This window comes from Microplitis mediator, chromosome 10, assembly GCF_029852145.1.
Source record: "Microplitis mediator isolate UGA2020A chromosome 10, iyMicMedi2.1, whole genome shotgun sequence".
NCBI classification, from domain to species: domain Eukaryota; kingdom Metazoa; phylum Arthropoda; class Insecta; order Hymenoptera; family Braconidae; genus Microplitis; species Microplitis mediator.
Window position 1 is genome coordinate 14551485 of NC_079978.1, and position 13563 is coordinate 14565047.

A 13563-nucleotide genomic window follows, 5' to 3' on the forward strand; every position below is an offset into this window, starting at 1 on the left:
TTTTTCTTATAGCGTTTCGTGCGTCTAACGGCAAATAAGTTTGGCGAATTGAATATAAAGTCGCTTGGGCACCAGCGTGCATGAGGCGTGTATGCTCATCGCGTATAATGAGATGAGTTATGTGATGGTGTGCAGGTAAAAGGATGGGATGACACTGATCTAAAGGCAAATAAGATCTCTGAAGTCGACCACCAACCCTTAAAATTCCTGTATCATCCAAGTATGGAGTTAAAGGAATTAACTTGCTGGATTCGGGCAAAGATTAATTTCTTTTCAAACAATTGATTTCTCGAGAGAAGGATGAGGATTGGGTAAGCATTATGATGAGGTTGTGGGCAGTAGAAATCTCCGAAGAACTCAAAGGGCCTGACCGACTCAGATTTTTGTGCTTTGAGTTGCACGTGAATCGCAATAAGTAAGACACCACCCTCTGCAATTTACGAAGGGAGCTATAACGTTCCAGCAATGGGAATCCTTGTATTTTGAGACTCAAGCGATTACTCAAATTGTTCAGCTCAGGTTTGAGTTCAGGTATCGTAATTTCCTGAGTGAATTTTAAATCAATCGAATGTAAATTCTAAATTTTAAAGCCGATGGTTGGTTGTAATTTGCTGGGTGCACCGTGTTCCTAAGCAGCCACAGACATCACTTCGCAGATTGTCATTAATCGCGTAAATCAGGCAATTGTTGAATAAAATGTAGTGCATAGTACGACACTCAGACAGTCTTTATCCGGCAAGCGCAATAATTTCAGCACACGTCTCCGGGAAACGTATACGGGCCTTCGGACCGTGTATGTAACCTTACGACTCGTGCTGAAAACATTGCCTTTGTCACATGAAGGCTACCTTAGTATCCTAACTAGACAATATACTATTTTAAAACGTTTGTCAGCTATGTCAGCAATAACGTTACGCATTGAATATTGAGTGGGATATATGAGTACCTAATAATTGAAACCTCTGTAATCTAACGGTTCAGTATTAAGGTAGCATTGAAGAGTATAAAAGATATAAGGAAAAAATTTATTTAATAATCAACCTCTAGCTGCATCGACGAAATACGTAATTAGTACTTAACACTTTTTTAAAAAAATAGTGTGGAACATTGTAGTCAGCAACACTTGGTGACTGTATAATAAAATTGAAAAGCATATTAAATACATGAGAATATAATTCAACGAAAACTTTTCGGCAGTATCGACAGCACGTAATGAGCATTTAACTCTCCTTACAGCGACAAAGTGCGCAGCGACTCAAATCCCTCGAATCTAGTTGCTTTGTGCTTGGTAGTCCTCCAGTTAGCGTTGTAAAGAATAATGAGTCTATAAAACTTTATTTGATGTACACACTTTAGCTGTATCTACAGTACTTGATGAGCGCTTAGTTCTATCTGCGACCAAAAAGTACAAAGCGATTTTCATCCCTTGATTCTATCTACTTTTTACTTAGAAATCGTGGAGCTGGCATTGTAAGGTATAATAAGTCTTTAAAACTTTATTTAATGTACACTCTTCAACTGTTTCGACAGCACTAAATGAGAACTTAATCCTATTTTCGACCAAAACGTAGGTAGTGAATCAAATCCCTCGATTCCAACTGTTTTCTGCTTAGTAATCGTCAAGCAAGCATTGTAAGATATAATAAATCTATAAGTTTTTTTTCGTTCATTTAGACTATTCAGCTGTACCGACCGGCAGCGATTCAAAACTTTCGATACTGACCACTCAGTATTTTCGGTACTGACCACTTTCGATTCCGGCCGCTCCATGCTTAGTGATTGTCGAACTAGTATTGTTAGGTATGTTAAATATGTTCGAAAATTCTTTTAAGCATTCTCTTAAGCTGGATCGACAGCACTTAATAAGCACTTAGTGTTTTATCGGAGTTCTTTGGGTGTTTCCTTGTAGTTGAGTCGGAGTTTCCACAGATTCTAGCGCTTTTAGTGCCACCGTAGAAATTCGGAAAAAACTCGAGCGAAACTGGCTGTAACGTGGAAGTTTCGACGGTGTTTTCATGGCAGTAACGCGGTATTTTTGTATACAGTTACGACACGGAGTTTTTGCGGAGTTTTGTTGGTGTTTTTACTGACTTTCGTTGGTTTTCTCTCAGAGTTTTATTGGTGTTCTCTTGGAGTTTCGTCGGTATTATCACGCAGTTTTCTTCGTGTTTTGTGGGAGTTTTTCATGTATTTCTTCGTAATTTAGTCAGAGTTTTTACGGATTCTCGTGCTTTTAGCGCCACCCTAAAAATTCGGAAAAAACTCGATTGAAACTGGGTGCACCAAGGGAGTTTTGACGGCATTTTCATGGTAGACACGTCGTATTTTTGTGTACAGTTACGATACGGAGTTTTTTCGATGTTCTTGCTGAGTTTCGTGAGTGTTCTTTTGGAGTTTCATCGGTGTTATCGCGGAGTCGTGTTTAGATTTGCTCGGAATTTCTATGGTAGTTTTTCATGGTTTTTGCGGAGTATATTGACGGTTTTTTCGTCGTTATGATAGTGGTAACTTGGAGTTTGTGCGGCATACTTATCCCTCGCGAGTTTGAATCACGGTGGAAACACCGTGATTTCACGGTAAACCCACCGTGGTTCCACGGTGTACCCACGATGGTCCCATGATGTATCCACAAATTTTATTACGGAAAAAAAAAAAAAAAAAATCCGCGCACTCGTGGAATCGATCCCGAGACCTATGGATTTGAAGTCTGATCTGTTACCCACTGTGCCAAACCCCACACTTGATAGACATAGTTGATTGTATTTATTTAGATAAAATTTAACTTAAGTAAATTAAAGACATCAAAAAAATGATTGTTTTCTTATTTGTGATATACCGAATTCAAACAATAAAATTGAACTATCAAAATATATATTAAATATATAAATATGTGTATGTATAACGTTTAATCACGGTGGTTACACGGTGGGACCACGGCAGGTACACTGTGTATACACGGTGTATCATCGGAGTTTTAACGGCTTTGACACGGAGTTTTTTGGAGTTTTTGCGGAATTTTGAAGGTGTACTGTCGATATAATTTTGGAATTTTTTTGATAGATTCGAGGCTTTCCAACGGTATTAAGTATAAATATAATGTAGTGTATACAAGATTCAAGAATTTAATTATGAAAAACGGTATTCCTATAAATCTATAAAACTATAAAACTTTTAAATTGTTAATAACATCTAAACAATGTAAAAAATTTGAAGTCCACGGTATGGTGTGAATCCACGATGTTTCCACCGTGATTCAAATCTGCGAGGGATGGCATTTTGAAATAAAAAACTTGAACATTTACACCATCGGTGGTGTGAACGCTCTAATTCACACAGTCTAAAAATTAACACTGTGCGTCATGTGACTTTTACACCGGCAGTGTTGAAAATTTTAACACCAAATCATTCACACCATACCGTGGACTTCAAATTTTTTACATTGTTCAGATGTCATTAACAATTTAAAAGTTTTATAGTTTTATAGATTTATAGAAATAACGTTTTTCATAATTAAATTCTTGAATCTTGTATACACTTCATTATATTTATACTAAATACCGTTGGAAAGCCTCGAATCTATCAAAAAAATTCCAAAATTATATCGACAGTACACCTTGTGTTTTCATCACGTTTCTACGGTGTCGTCAAAACCGCTAGGGTTTCAATCAGTATTTTTAACCAGGGCAGTGCCAACAACCTCAAATATTGAAGCAACATATTATTATATCAACTCTAATAAATATTACTTAGACAAAAAAAAATATATCCACTTAGAATATATATATATATATATATATATATATATATATATATATATATATATATATATATATATATATATATATATATATATATATATATATAAATATATATATATTTGTTCGAGATTAATGAATATATATGTAAAATGAGCGAATGTACTTTGAGATTCTGGTGTAGGTGTGGTTAATTCAATAACTAACAATTAACACAAAATTACAGATAATAGAATAGATCTTTATTAAACAATATGTACACTAAAACTATGAGAAAAATAGCGAATGCAACTACAAGATACGCGATAGCGAATGCGACTGTAAAAGAATACGCGGATAAATTCGACACGTGGTCGGTAGCGGTTAATGACGTGATAATTAATTTATAATTAATAAGACGCGAGCAACAATTCAATATATACTCAATAATTAGTAGCCTTGATATACTAGCTAATTATTGAGAATATTTAAGCAGAGATTTAGCGGAGCGGTTCAGACTTATATCACACTAGAGATATACTATTTTGAGCGAAGCGGTTGGATGGATAGCTGTATTCGTACTGATCGAAAGTACACGAAGCTTTTCAAAATGATTAAGCTCGTGACTGAACATTCTCCCCAGCGCTGGCGACGGTGTCGACAGGATTGTCTTCTGGAGAGTGAACTGGTAGCACACACAAATTAGCGATTGGTAGCGTAAGACACTCTTGCACCAATCTCAGCGTTTTCCCAAGCACGTACTGTTGCTTTAAGCATATCGTGCAGCTGTTGATAGGTAGGAAATTCATTGGAGAGTCCCAGCGAGGACATCCACTCCACTCGGAGATCTTCAGGCAAGCAATGTACAGTCAAGCGAATCAGAAAGGGATCTGATTCATTGATTGGGACTCCCAAGGCAGCGATAGCGTCTAGCGATTTTTGTTAGCCAGCAACAGAGCGTTCAATTCAGCAGCGGAGTGACCAGTTAGCGGTTGCCTGTATAACAAACCATCGATGTGCACGTCGAGCAATCGACGTGGATTTGTGTAGCGAGTATTTAGTAATTCCCATGCAGGTTGGAAAGCGTCATCAGTTACCAGCAGGTTGGCGAGTAGTGCAGCGGCCTCACCTTTTACCTGTGTCTTCAGGTAATGCATTTTTTGTGACCCAGTTAGCGAATTTTCACTGATGACAAGCGACGTGAATAGATCTTTGAACGAATCCCATTCGTCATAATTGCCTTGGAACGTTGGCAGCTTAATCTTCGGCAAGTTGGTCTTGTGCGCACCTCCAAAGTAAGCGGTTTGATCGTGATTGATAGCATGTGCATCATAAACACGTTCTGGAGCGGGTTTAGCAGCGCTGAGTCTCACCAGGAGCTCAGTGTACACTTGACTAGCGGTACCAAAAGCGTTACCTGTATGGTATTCATTTTCGACGATCTCTGGGATATCATCAAAAATTCTCTCATGAGTTGTGTTGAAGCGAGTCCACAAATCATTCAAGAAAGCGAGTTCAGCGTTAATAGCGGGTGCACCTTGAGTAGCGAGTACGGCGTCGGTCAAGCGGTTGGACATATTACGCATCGTGTCGATGCGGTTTATTTGAAGAGCGACTTGGGCTTCGGCGGCCATCTTGATTACACGTTGCACACAAAATGGACGCGATGAAAGTAAAACCGACGCTAAGTTTTAGATCGTCTAAAAAATAAATGTCTTTTTTACACCGGTGTGTAAATTTGATCACCACAGGCAGCACTCTAGTAGTGCTCAGCAATGCCCATGGCACTTAGCGATTTTCAATGCACAATTTTCACTGCACTTTTTACTCACAGTTTTTTTTAACTTTTAATTTGTAATAATTATTAATTATTGAACCCACACCAGATCCGGCTCGAAGGACCAAAATGTAAAATGAGAGGATCTAAAATGGATCTGGTTATGGCGTGAAGGTTTAAAACAATTAAAAATTACTCAAGATTTATCAAATATAAATTATAGATTTATTTACACTTAAACTGTAAGAAAATACTTTATAGCGAATGCGACGGCTATTCCGAGTTTATAAGACTTTTTCAAACTTTTTAAGAAAAAGTAAAAATTCAAGAACTGTTATTCAAACTTATAAATAATTATTTTCAGTTCCTACAGAGAAATTTTTCCACAAGGGTAAGTACAAAAAGATTTTTTTTTTTTTTTTCTTTTTTTCATACAATTTTGATTACAAATGAGAATATCGTCATAATAATTTTTTGAGATAAATGAAGTAAAAAAGAAATTAAATTTTTAATAAAAAAAAATTTTTTTTTTGATTAATTAATTGGTCTTGTTATCATCGTATTAAGACAAAAGCTATAATTAAAATAAAATCAAATTTGAAAAAATAGTAATTAATCAAAAATAAAATCAATTTTCTTAAATTAAAATGAAATGTAGATAATAAATGCATGCTTATATTTTATTATTTTTGTGATATTATCTCAGAACAATAGTGTTTATAATTTCTTAACTATATTGAAAAAATACTGAAAGTAGCAGGCTTTGTTTTTCTTGTTAATTAAAGTAAATTAGTTAATTACTTTTCAAAAAATTCCGAAATGTACCTATCAAAATAGCAAAAAAATTTTCTGCGCATACTTGACAAATTTTATTACGCTAAAAATTGATGTTTCTTGATCCCCGACCCGAAAGTACGGACTTTCTGGCTGCTTCTTGCTCCAGAAAGAACGGCTTTTGTGGCTTACACGAATTACAGCGCGCTCTGGTGGACTACGTTTATTTTCTGGCTCAGTCCTGTAACTATATTCATAAGCGCGCTTGTGTCAGTATACTCACACTATGAATTATACACTATAAAGTGGATAGTATACAGTGCCAGCGTACTGATAGATCAACATAATCAACACTGATCATTTTAAATCGTGATAATTATTATAATTTTTAAGAGTTACTGGCTTTCAACGATTATAACCGTATGAAAATTTTATTAATTAATTAAAAAAAATTAAAACTTCAATTGAAAAGAGGAGAACGTAGTTGTAATTTCACCGAGGTATATAATTTAAAAAAAAATCACTTGCAATTGATATCAATCAGGAGTTAAACGAAATTTGTTGAATAAATTTTAGCCTATAAAATTTGAAAATTGGAATTATAAAATTGACATGAAGATTATACTGAAATTTATTTTACAAATTTCGTTCAGCTTTCAATTGAAATCAACTGTAAATAATATTTTTTTAAATCTATATCTTAGCGAAATGCCGACTACGTATTCCCTATTTTTCTTAAAATTTTAATTTTTTTTTAATTAATTAATATAATTTTGATACGGTTATGACAATTAAAAATTTTTTAAAATTGGGGGACACTATCTGAGCTCCAGGATGGCCTGCAGGGTCAACTATTTTTCAGATTTTTTTTTTTTAGCCCGCCCCGACCAGCAAAACCTCGGCTTCGCCTCGGCTTTGCAAAAGTCGGGCGGGCCGCCACCTCCCCCCACCTTTGTCCGTATTTCCGTACTTTCGGTTGGAGATCAAGAAAAATAGTATACAACCCACGGCCAAAAAGTTGGATGCTCTGACGCAAGGAATATAGATGCCGAGGCGAAGCCTCTATTCCATGCGCCAGGAAATCCAACTTTCTGGCCTAGGGTAGTAATATACTATTTCTTTGAAAAATGACATTATCTGATGCCTGTCACTTTCAGTATTATTTCAGTATATTTGAACATACACATAAATAGCTGATTTTACAGCTTAAAAAAATCTTTATATTTTTAATAATAATAATTATTATTCAGAACAAAAAAAAATATTGAAAAACAATTGGTAACATCATTACGGTCAATTATTCGGTGCACTTGCGTATTGTATTAAACTATTTTTTTGCTATTTTGACCAATCAATTAATAAAAAAAAACATTATTTTTTTATTAATAATTTATTATGACGATATTCTTAATTGTAATCAAAATTGTATGGAAAAAAAAAAAAAAATTTTTTTTGTACTTAAAATAAATCTTATTTTTTCTTGTTAGTGATCGTTTTGAATGGATGAATATTGTTTTTATTATCATTTTTAATGTAATTATTTAATTTATATTAAAAAAAATGAAAATTTTAAACTCCAGACATAAGAATTAGACTTCGTCCTAAAAACGGGTGCGTCGAGGTATTCCGAATCGCCAAAATGCCGAATGAAACTCTTACCGTCAGAAAATGTGGTAATTAAGTTCCAGAAGTAGACAATAGGTGGCGACAAATAATCTATTGCTGGAAGAAACGCGACTTTATTTGACGAATTCAAAATCATAGCGATGTGTTGAAAAAAAGCCAGGGGATCGTTTGAATAAAATGCAAGTATGAAATGGAGCTAAGAAAAATTAAAATGCTGTAAAGAAAATATAAAATGAAATGGAATAATCCGATTGCTAAACAGCCGTACGACAAATTGGTTTATAGGTAAGCAAAAAAAACTAAGTGAGGCATTGAGGTTAAATTAGTATGCGTGTTTAAATGAAACAGACAAATGCACTTGAAACTACAAAATAAAAAGTCTGTTCAAAGCAAACAGAGGTGTCTGAATAGATTAAACAGACAAGTGCTATTTACTTACAAAATAAAGTCTGTTTGAACAAAACAGAAGTGAATGTTTAGACTGAACAGAGGTGTCTGTATGGACTAAACAGACAAGTGCTATTTACCTACGAAATAAAGTCTGTTCAAAGGAAACAAATGTGCGTGTTTGGACTGAACAGACGTGTCTGATTAGGCTAAACAGAAGTGCCTGTTTAAACTGAACAGAGGTGTCTGTTTGGACTAAACAGAGGTGTCTGTTTGGACTAAACAGGAGTGCCTGTTTGGACTGAACAGAGGTGTCTGTATGGACTGAACAGAGGTGGCTGTTTGGACTAAACAGACGTGCCTGTTTGGACTAAACAGATGTACCTGTTTGGACTGAACAGAGGTGTCTGCATGGACTACACAGAGGTGTCTCTTTGGACTAAACAGAGGTGTCTGTATGGACTAAACAGAGGTGTCTGTATGGACTAAACAGAAGTGCCTGTTTGGACTGAACAGAGGTGTCTGTATGGACTAAACAAAGGTGTTTGTTTGGACTAAACAGGAGTGCCTGCTCGTACTGAATAGAGGTGCCTGTTTTGACTGAACAGAGGTGGCTGTTTGGACTAAACAGGAGTGCCTGCTCGTACTGAATAGAGGTGCCTGTTTTGACTGAACAGAGGTGGCTGTTTGGACTAAACAGACGTGCCTGTTTGGACTAAACAGATGTACCTGTTTGGACTGAACAGAGGTGTCTGCATGGACTACATAGAGGTGTCTCTTTGGACTAAACAGAGGTGTCTGTTTGGACTAAACAGAAGTGCCTGTTTGGACTAAACAGAAGTGTCTGTTTGGACTAAACAGAGGTTCGGTTTGGACTAAAAAGAGGTTCTCTTTGGACTAAAAAGAGGTTCTCTTTGGTGTTCGAATCTCCCGCGCTTGCGATTCACGTCGCTACTCTGAGGCCGGTTAATTAGAGTTGCGTCGGCGCGTTATCATGCGCAGGCGGCTCCACCGGTCCCATTCTCATCTCAAGCTCCGCCCACTGATCCAAGTGGGGATGAAGAAGAAGGCGAAGCCATCATTGTTAAAAACTCACCAACGCTATCAGCCACGTGTTTTTTTGTGCTAAATTCAAATCTTTTGCAATCTCGCGATAATTATCACTTATCATTTCCAATTTAATATAAATTAAACAGTGAATAATTTTCACTTACTGTTTTTGTAATTATTTAAGTTGTTATCTCCCTAAATAATTACTTCAGCAATTAAATTCATCTCATCGCGTGGTTGTTGGTTTGCCGCCAACCGCCATCTTTATCTTACCTCACCGCGTGTTACCACGTTGAATAAAGTTTCTCAACATTCATACAGAAATTACCAGTGCAGTGTAAATAGTGTATATAATTATAATAAATAAGTAATTTATTAATACAATAAAATCAAAATTAGTGTTAAAAAACATTTATTTTAACACCATATCATCAACACCTCAATCCCGCCAATTAAGCATCCCAGCATCTCACCTCCTCACTTAAATTTAATTTAAATTTTATTTTAAATATTTAAGTGAATCAAGCATTGGTCCTTCGAGCCGGATAGCTTAATTGGCGTTGTTAAAAGTGCATCTCAAAGTCAGTTCAACACCAGTGCATTGCTGAGTACCCTGGACGTGGTACTGCATTGGTGGAAAAAGTGCTAAGGGACACAATAGTGCAAATTACACTTTGTGAAGTGACCAGTGCATCGTGTTAGTGATTACATCATCTCGAACAGTCTCAACCTACATCGCTGCATCTCAACAGAAGTTATCACCAGCTACTGTCAGTTTGTTCTGGTCTATTATTCAATTACAAGTTTTTTTTTGTGTTTTTCATATCACTTCAATTACCGACGTACATCGCTAGTATTAAAATGGCTGCAGTGCAGAACAAATTGGCATTGCAATTAGGCCGCATGTCATTCATCTCATCCCTTTCTGCAGCTGCGGTGTTCGAGACACTCCCACTGTCGGCGGCAACAGCCAAGCTAGGCCTTCTCAACACGTATTGGGAAAAATTTGAAGCTGACAAGAGCACAAGAGCACAAGTACTCCACCGACGGGCCCTTTGAGACCACTCTCCGACAATTTCAGGCAGCTTCAGATGGCCTCCACACCCGCGGACATTGAAGCGAAGCAACCATCTCACGGCCACGCGTTGGCAAACTCTAGCCTCATATCATCTCCTCACCATCGCACGTCGTTACCGACCATCACCGTGCCGAAATTCTCTGGGAACTATCAAGACTGGAGACATTTCCACGATTTATTCGTCTCACTGATCGGGGAAAACCCAAACCTCACCAACGTTGAGAAAATGCACTACCTCAATTCATGTTTGGTTGGTGAAGCAGCTCGTCTCACCTCAAATATCAGCATCGCAGAGTCGTTTGAGTCAGCCTGGGACACAATCGTCAACCAGTACGAGAACAAACGGCTCCTCATCTTAACTCAACTGGACAAGCTCTTCAGCCTCCGTGCAGCTGAGATATCATCAGCCAAGCATCTCAAGGCAGTTTTGGGCACTGCCATTGAAGCCATTGATGCCCTGAAATCACTGGGATCGCCAACCGACCAGTGGGATCAGATCCTTGTACATCTCGTCTCACATAAATTAGATCTGGCAACCTTGGAGGCATGGGAAGTCAGTGTGGGGGCCACCACGGAGTTTCCCACCTTCGCAGAGCTCCGAACCTTCCTCCAAGGTCGTATTCGAGCCAGAGAAGCTATGGAATGTGGTGTTTCTCCACGAAAACCACAAACATTTAAATCATCATCTCAATCCAAGCCACCGCCTGCAGCACGAGTACACAACCTGTAACTGTGCAGCAGCAATTTTAAGACGTGAGAGTGCGGCTCTTTCGCTTCTATTCGTTCTCTCTCTCTCTCTCGTATAATTTTCTCGTTTGCGAGTTCGGCTGAGTCTCGGCGCTAGTCTTAGCGCAGCAGCTGAGCGATTTTCGGTCACTGCGCATAATTTGGGAGGGGTCAACACGAGGCGCTGACCCGAGACAAGGAATCTGAAGACGACACTAGAGCTCTAGTGCGCCCACTGATTGGTCACTCTTTTTCTCGCATTACTTTGTAAATTCTTTAAGTATATTTTAAATTTAATTCAGTGAATTTTGAGAGTTTTCCTTTTGCTGTGTGGTTAAACAAAATCGTTTGCAACAGTGTCGTTGGATACTCATCTACAAGGACCCGTTTGTCGTCGAGCCTGGACTCTATCTACTCCTAGGACACTACAACTGGACCAGGAAGATGGAGCGTCGACCGATTCCTGCAGTAAGTCCAGATAGTTGCTCGCCTATATATATATATATATATATATATATATATATATATATATATATATATATATATATATATATATATATATATATATATATATATATTCTATAATGTTTTGCGTATAAATTCTCTCTCTTCAACGTGATTAATTATTCCTCATACTCTCACTCGTTACCAATAAATTCCCGCGCCTTTCGAGTCGACGAATTCCTTTGAATTATTTGTAAAGTATATAAAATCACATTAGTATTAAGTCAAAGGGGTAACTGTACAACATAAGGGATTTGGTTAAATAAAATATATAAACTAAATTTACATCGAGCATTTAATCTTAATCATCACCAGAGTCCCGTAGATTTTAAGTTTATTTTCAGCCGCGTGTCCGGCTCAGGACGAGCCGACTCACCCCCGAGAATATCAAGTTCCCGATTCCGGAACCAGCGATAATCGACTTAAATCGATAATTTAATTAATTAATAACTAAGTTCGGGAATTATAAATTAACAGTGGTTCGTGGCTGCTAGACACGGAGCAGTCAGGGCCCACCGTTATATTTGGCGCCCAACTCGTGTTCCTCGTCCTGAAATTTTGAGACCTGGTGATAGTCATAAAATATTAATTTAAAAATTATAAAAAGTACAAAGAAGTTCGGGAAAATTTTTTCTTCTATATATTCCCTTATTAACCGTTGAAGAGAGAAATTTTTTACAACCAGAAATTGTGTGTTTTATTGCATTGGTTCCCCAAAAAAAAAAAAAAAAAAATTTGTATATATTATAAAATTAAAATGTTAATTAAAATAATAATAAATAAACGAATTTAAGTACAACGCGTGCGAAAAAAAAAAAAAAAAAAAAAAAATCGATAAATTCCAGTAGCGCCGGTTAGACAAAGCGATACTCGCCGGCTTACGCATTGGTCGCACGCGTCATCAGTAAACAAACGATAAATACTGGCAGAGAAAATAAAATAAAATAAAGTAAAGTAATTCTTTTGTAGAATAATAAAGTAAATAAAATTTCTTTGGTGACAGTGTCAGTCAAAATAAAATCTTCAGAAGAAATAAAATTTTGCTGAAAATAATTTTCAAAATAAAATCTTAAATAAATAAATTAGTACTTATCTAGTTTATTCTGGTTTAGAATAAACCATTCTTTCGAGTAACCGGTAACTTGAATTTATTCGGTATATGAGTCACCATAAATAAATTACTCTAGCATAATAAATTAAAATCAGTAATTACCGGTCAAGAACATTCGTTAAGATATTTGTTTTTGGAAGTTTATTCTAAAAGAATAATTAGATTTAGTATAAAATAAGTAGTTACAATAAAAACAATACTGTCACCGTAGTATTGATAATAATTACACCGGCACACAAAAAAAAATAAGTTCTCTGTACTTTTGACGGGACCGATTTATTCCCATGTATTTTGACCCGCTGAATCTGAATCCGAGGTCCGTTTAACCCGTACACCCTCAGATTTTTAGAAAACTTTGAAAAACCTCAAAAATACACAAAATCGACCGTTTTTTAAATTTATAAATTTTTTAAACCCTAACTAAGCATGATTTTTATGTATTTCGGTCCTCCACATACTAACCTGAAGTTTGTTTAAAACATTAGCCAGATAAAGTCTGAGTAAATTCCAAAAAATTGCAAAAAAGCAAAAAGATTCTTAGTATTGTGATGAAAAAAATTTTTTGAAGCATATTAAAATTTTTCTATGTTTTAGGCCAAAATATTTTTTATATATATATCACAGATCGAACAATATGATTTCTTTTATTTATTTCGATTTAAAAATTGATTTTTGTTATACCAAATTTTATTTTTTTCGATTTTTTGGGAATTTGTGCCATTTATTTAAAATTTTAGAGATATCTAAGCCATGGGTGTTCGATAATTATATGTGACAGATAAACATACATGAAAAT

At 36.2% G+C, this 13563-nt stretch overlaps 1 protein-coding gene across 1 annotated transcript; it reads right to left on the bottom strand.

Moving 5' to 3' along the window:
• Positions 1-4663: 4663 nt before the first annotated feature.
• LOC130676344 (uncharacterized) lies at positions 4664-5368 on the bottom strand. Its single transcript, XM_057482497.1, has one exon. The coding sequence runs from the start codon at positions 5366-5368 to the stop codon at positions 4664-4666; it is 705 nt and encodes a 234-aa protein (XP_057338480.1).
• Between the last annotated feature and the right edge of the window lie 8195 nt (positions 5369-13563).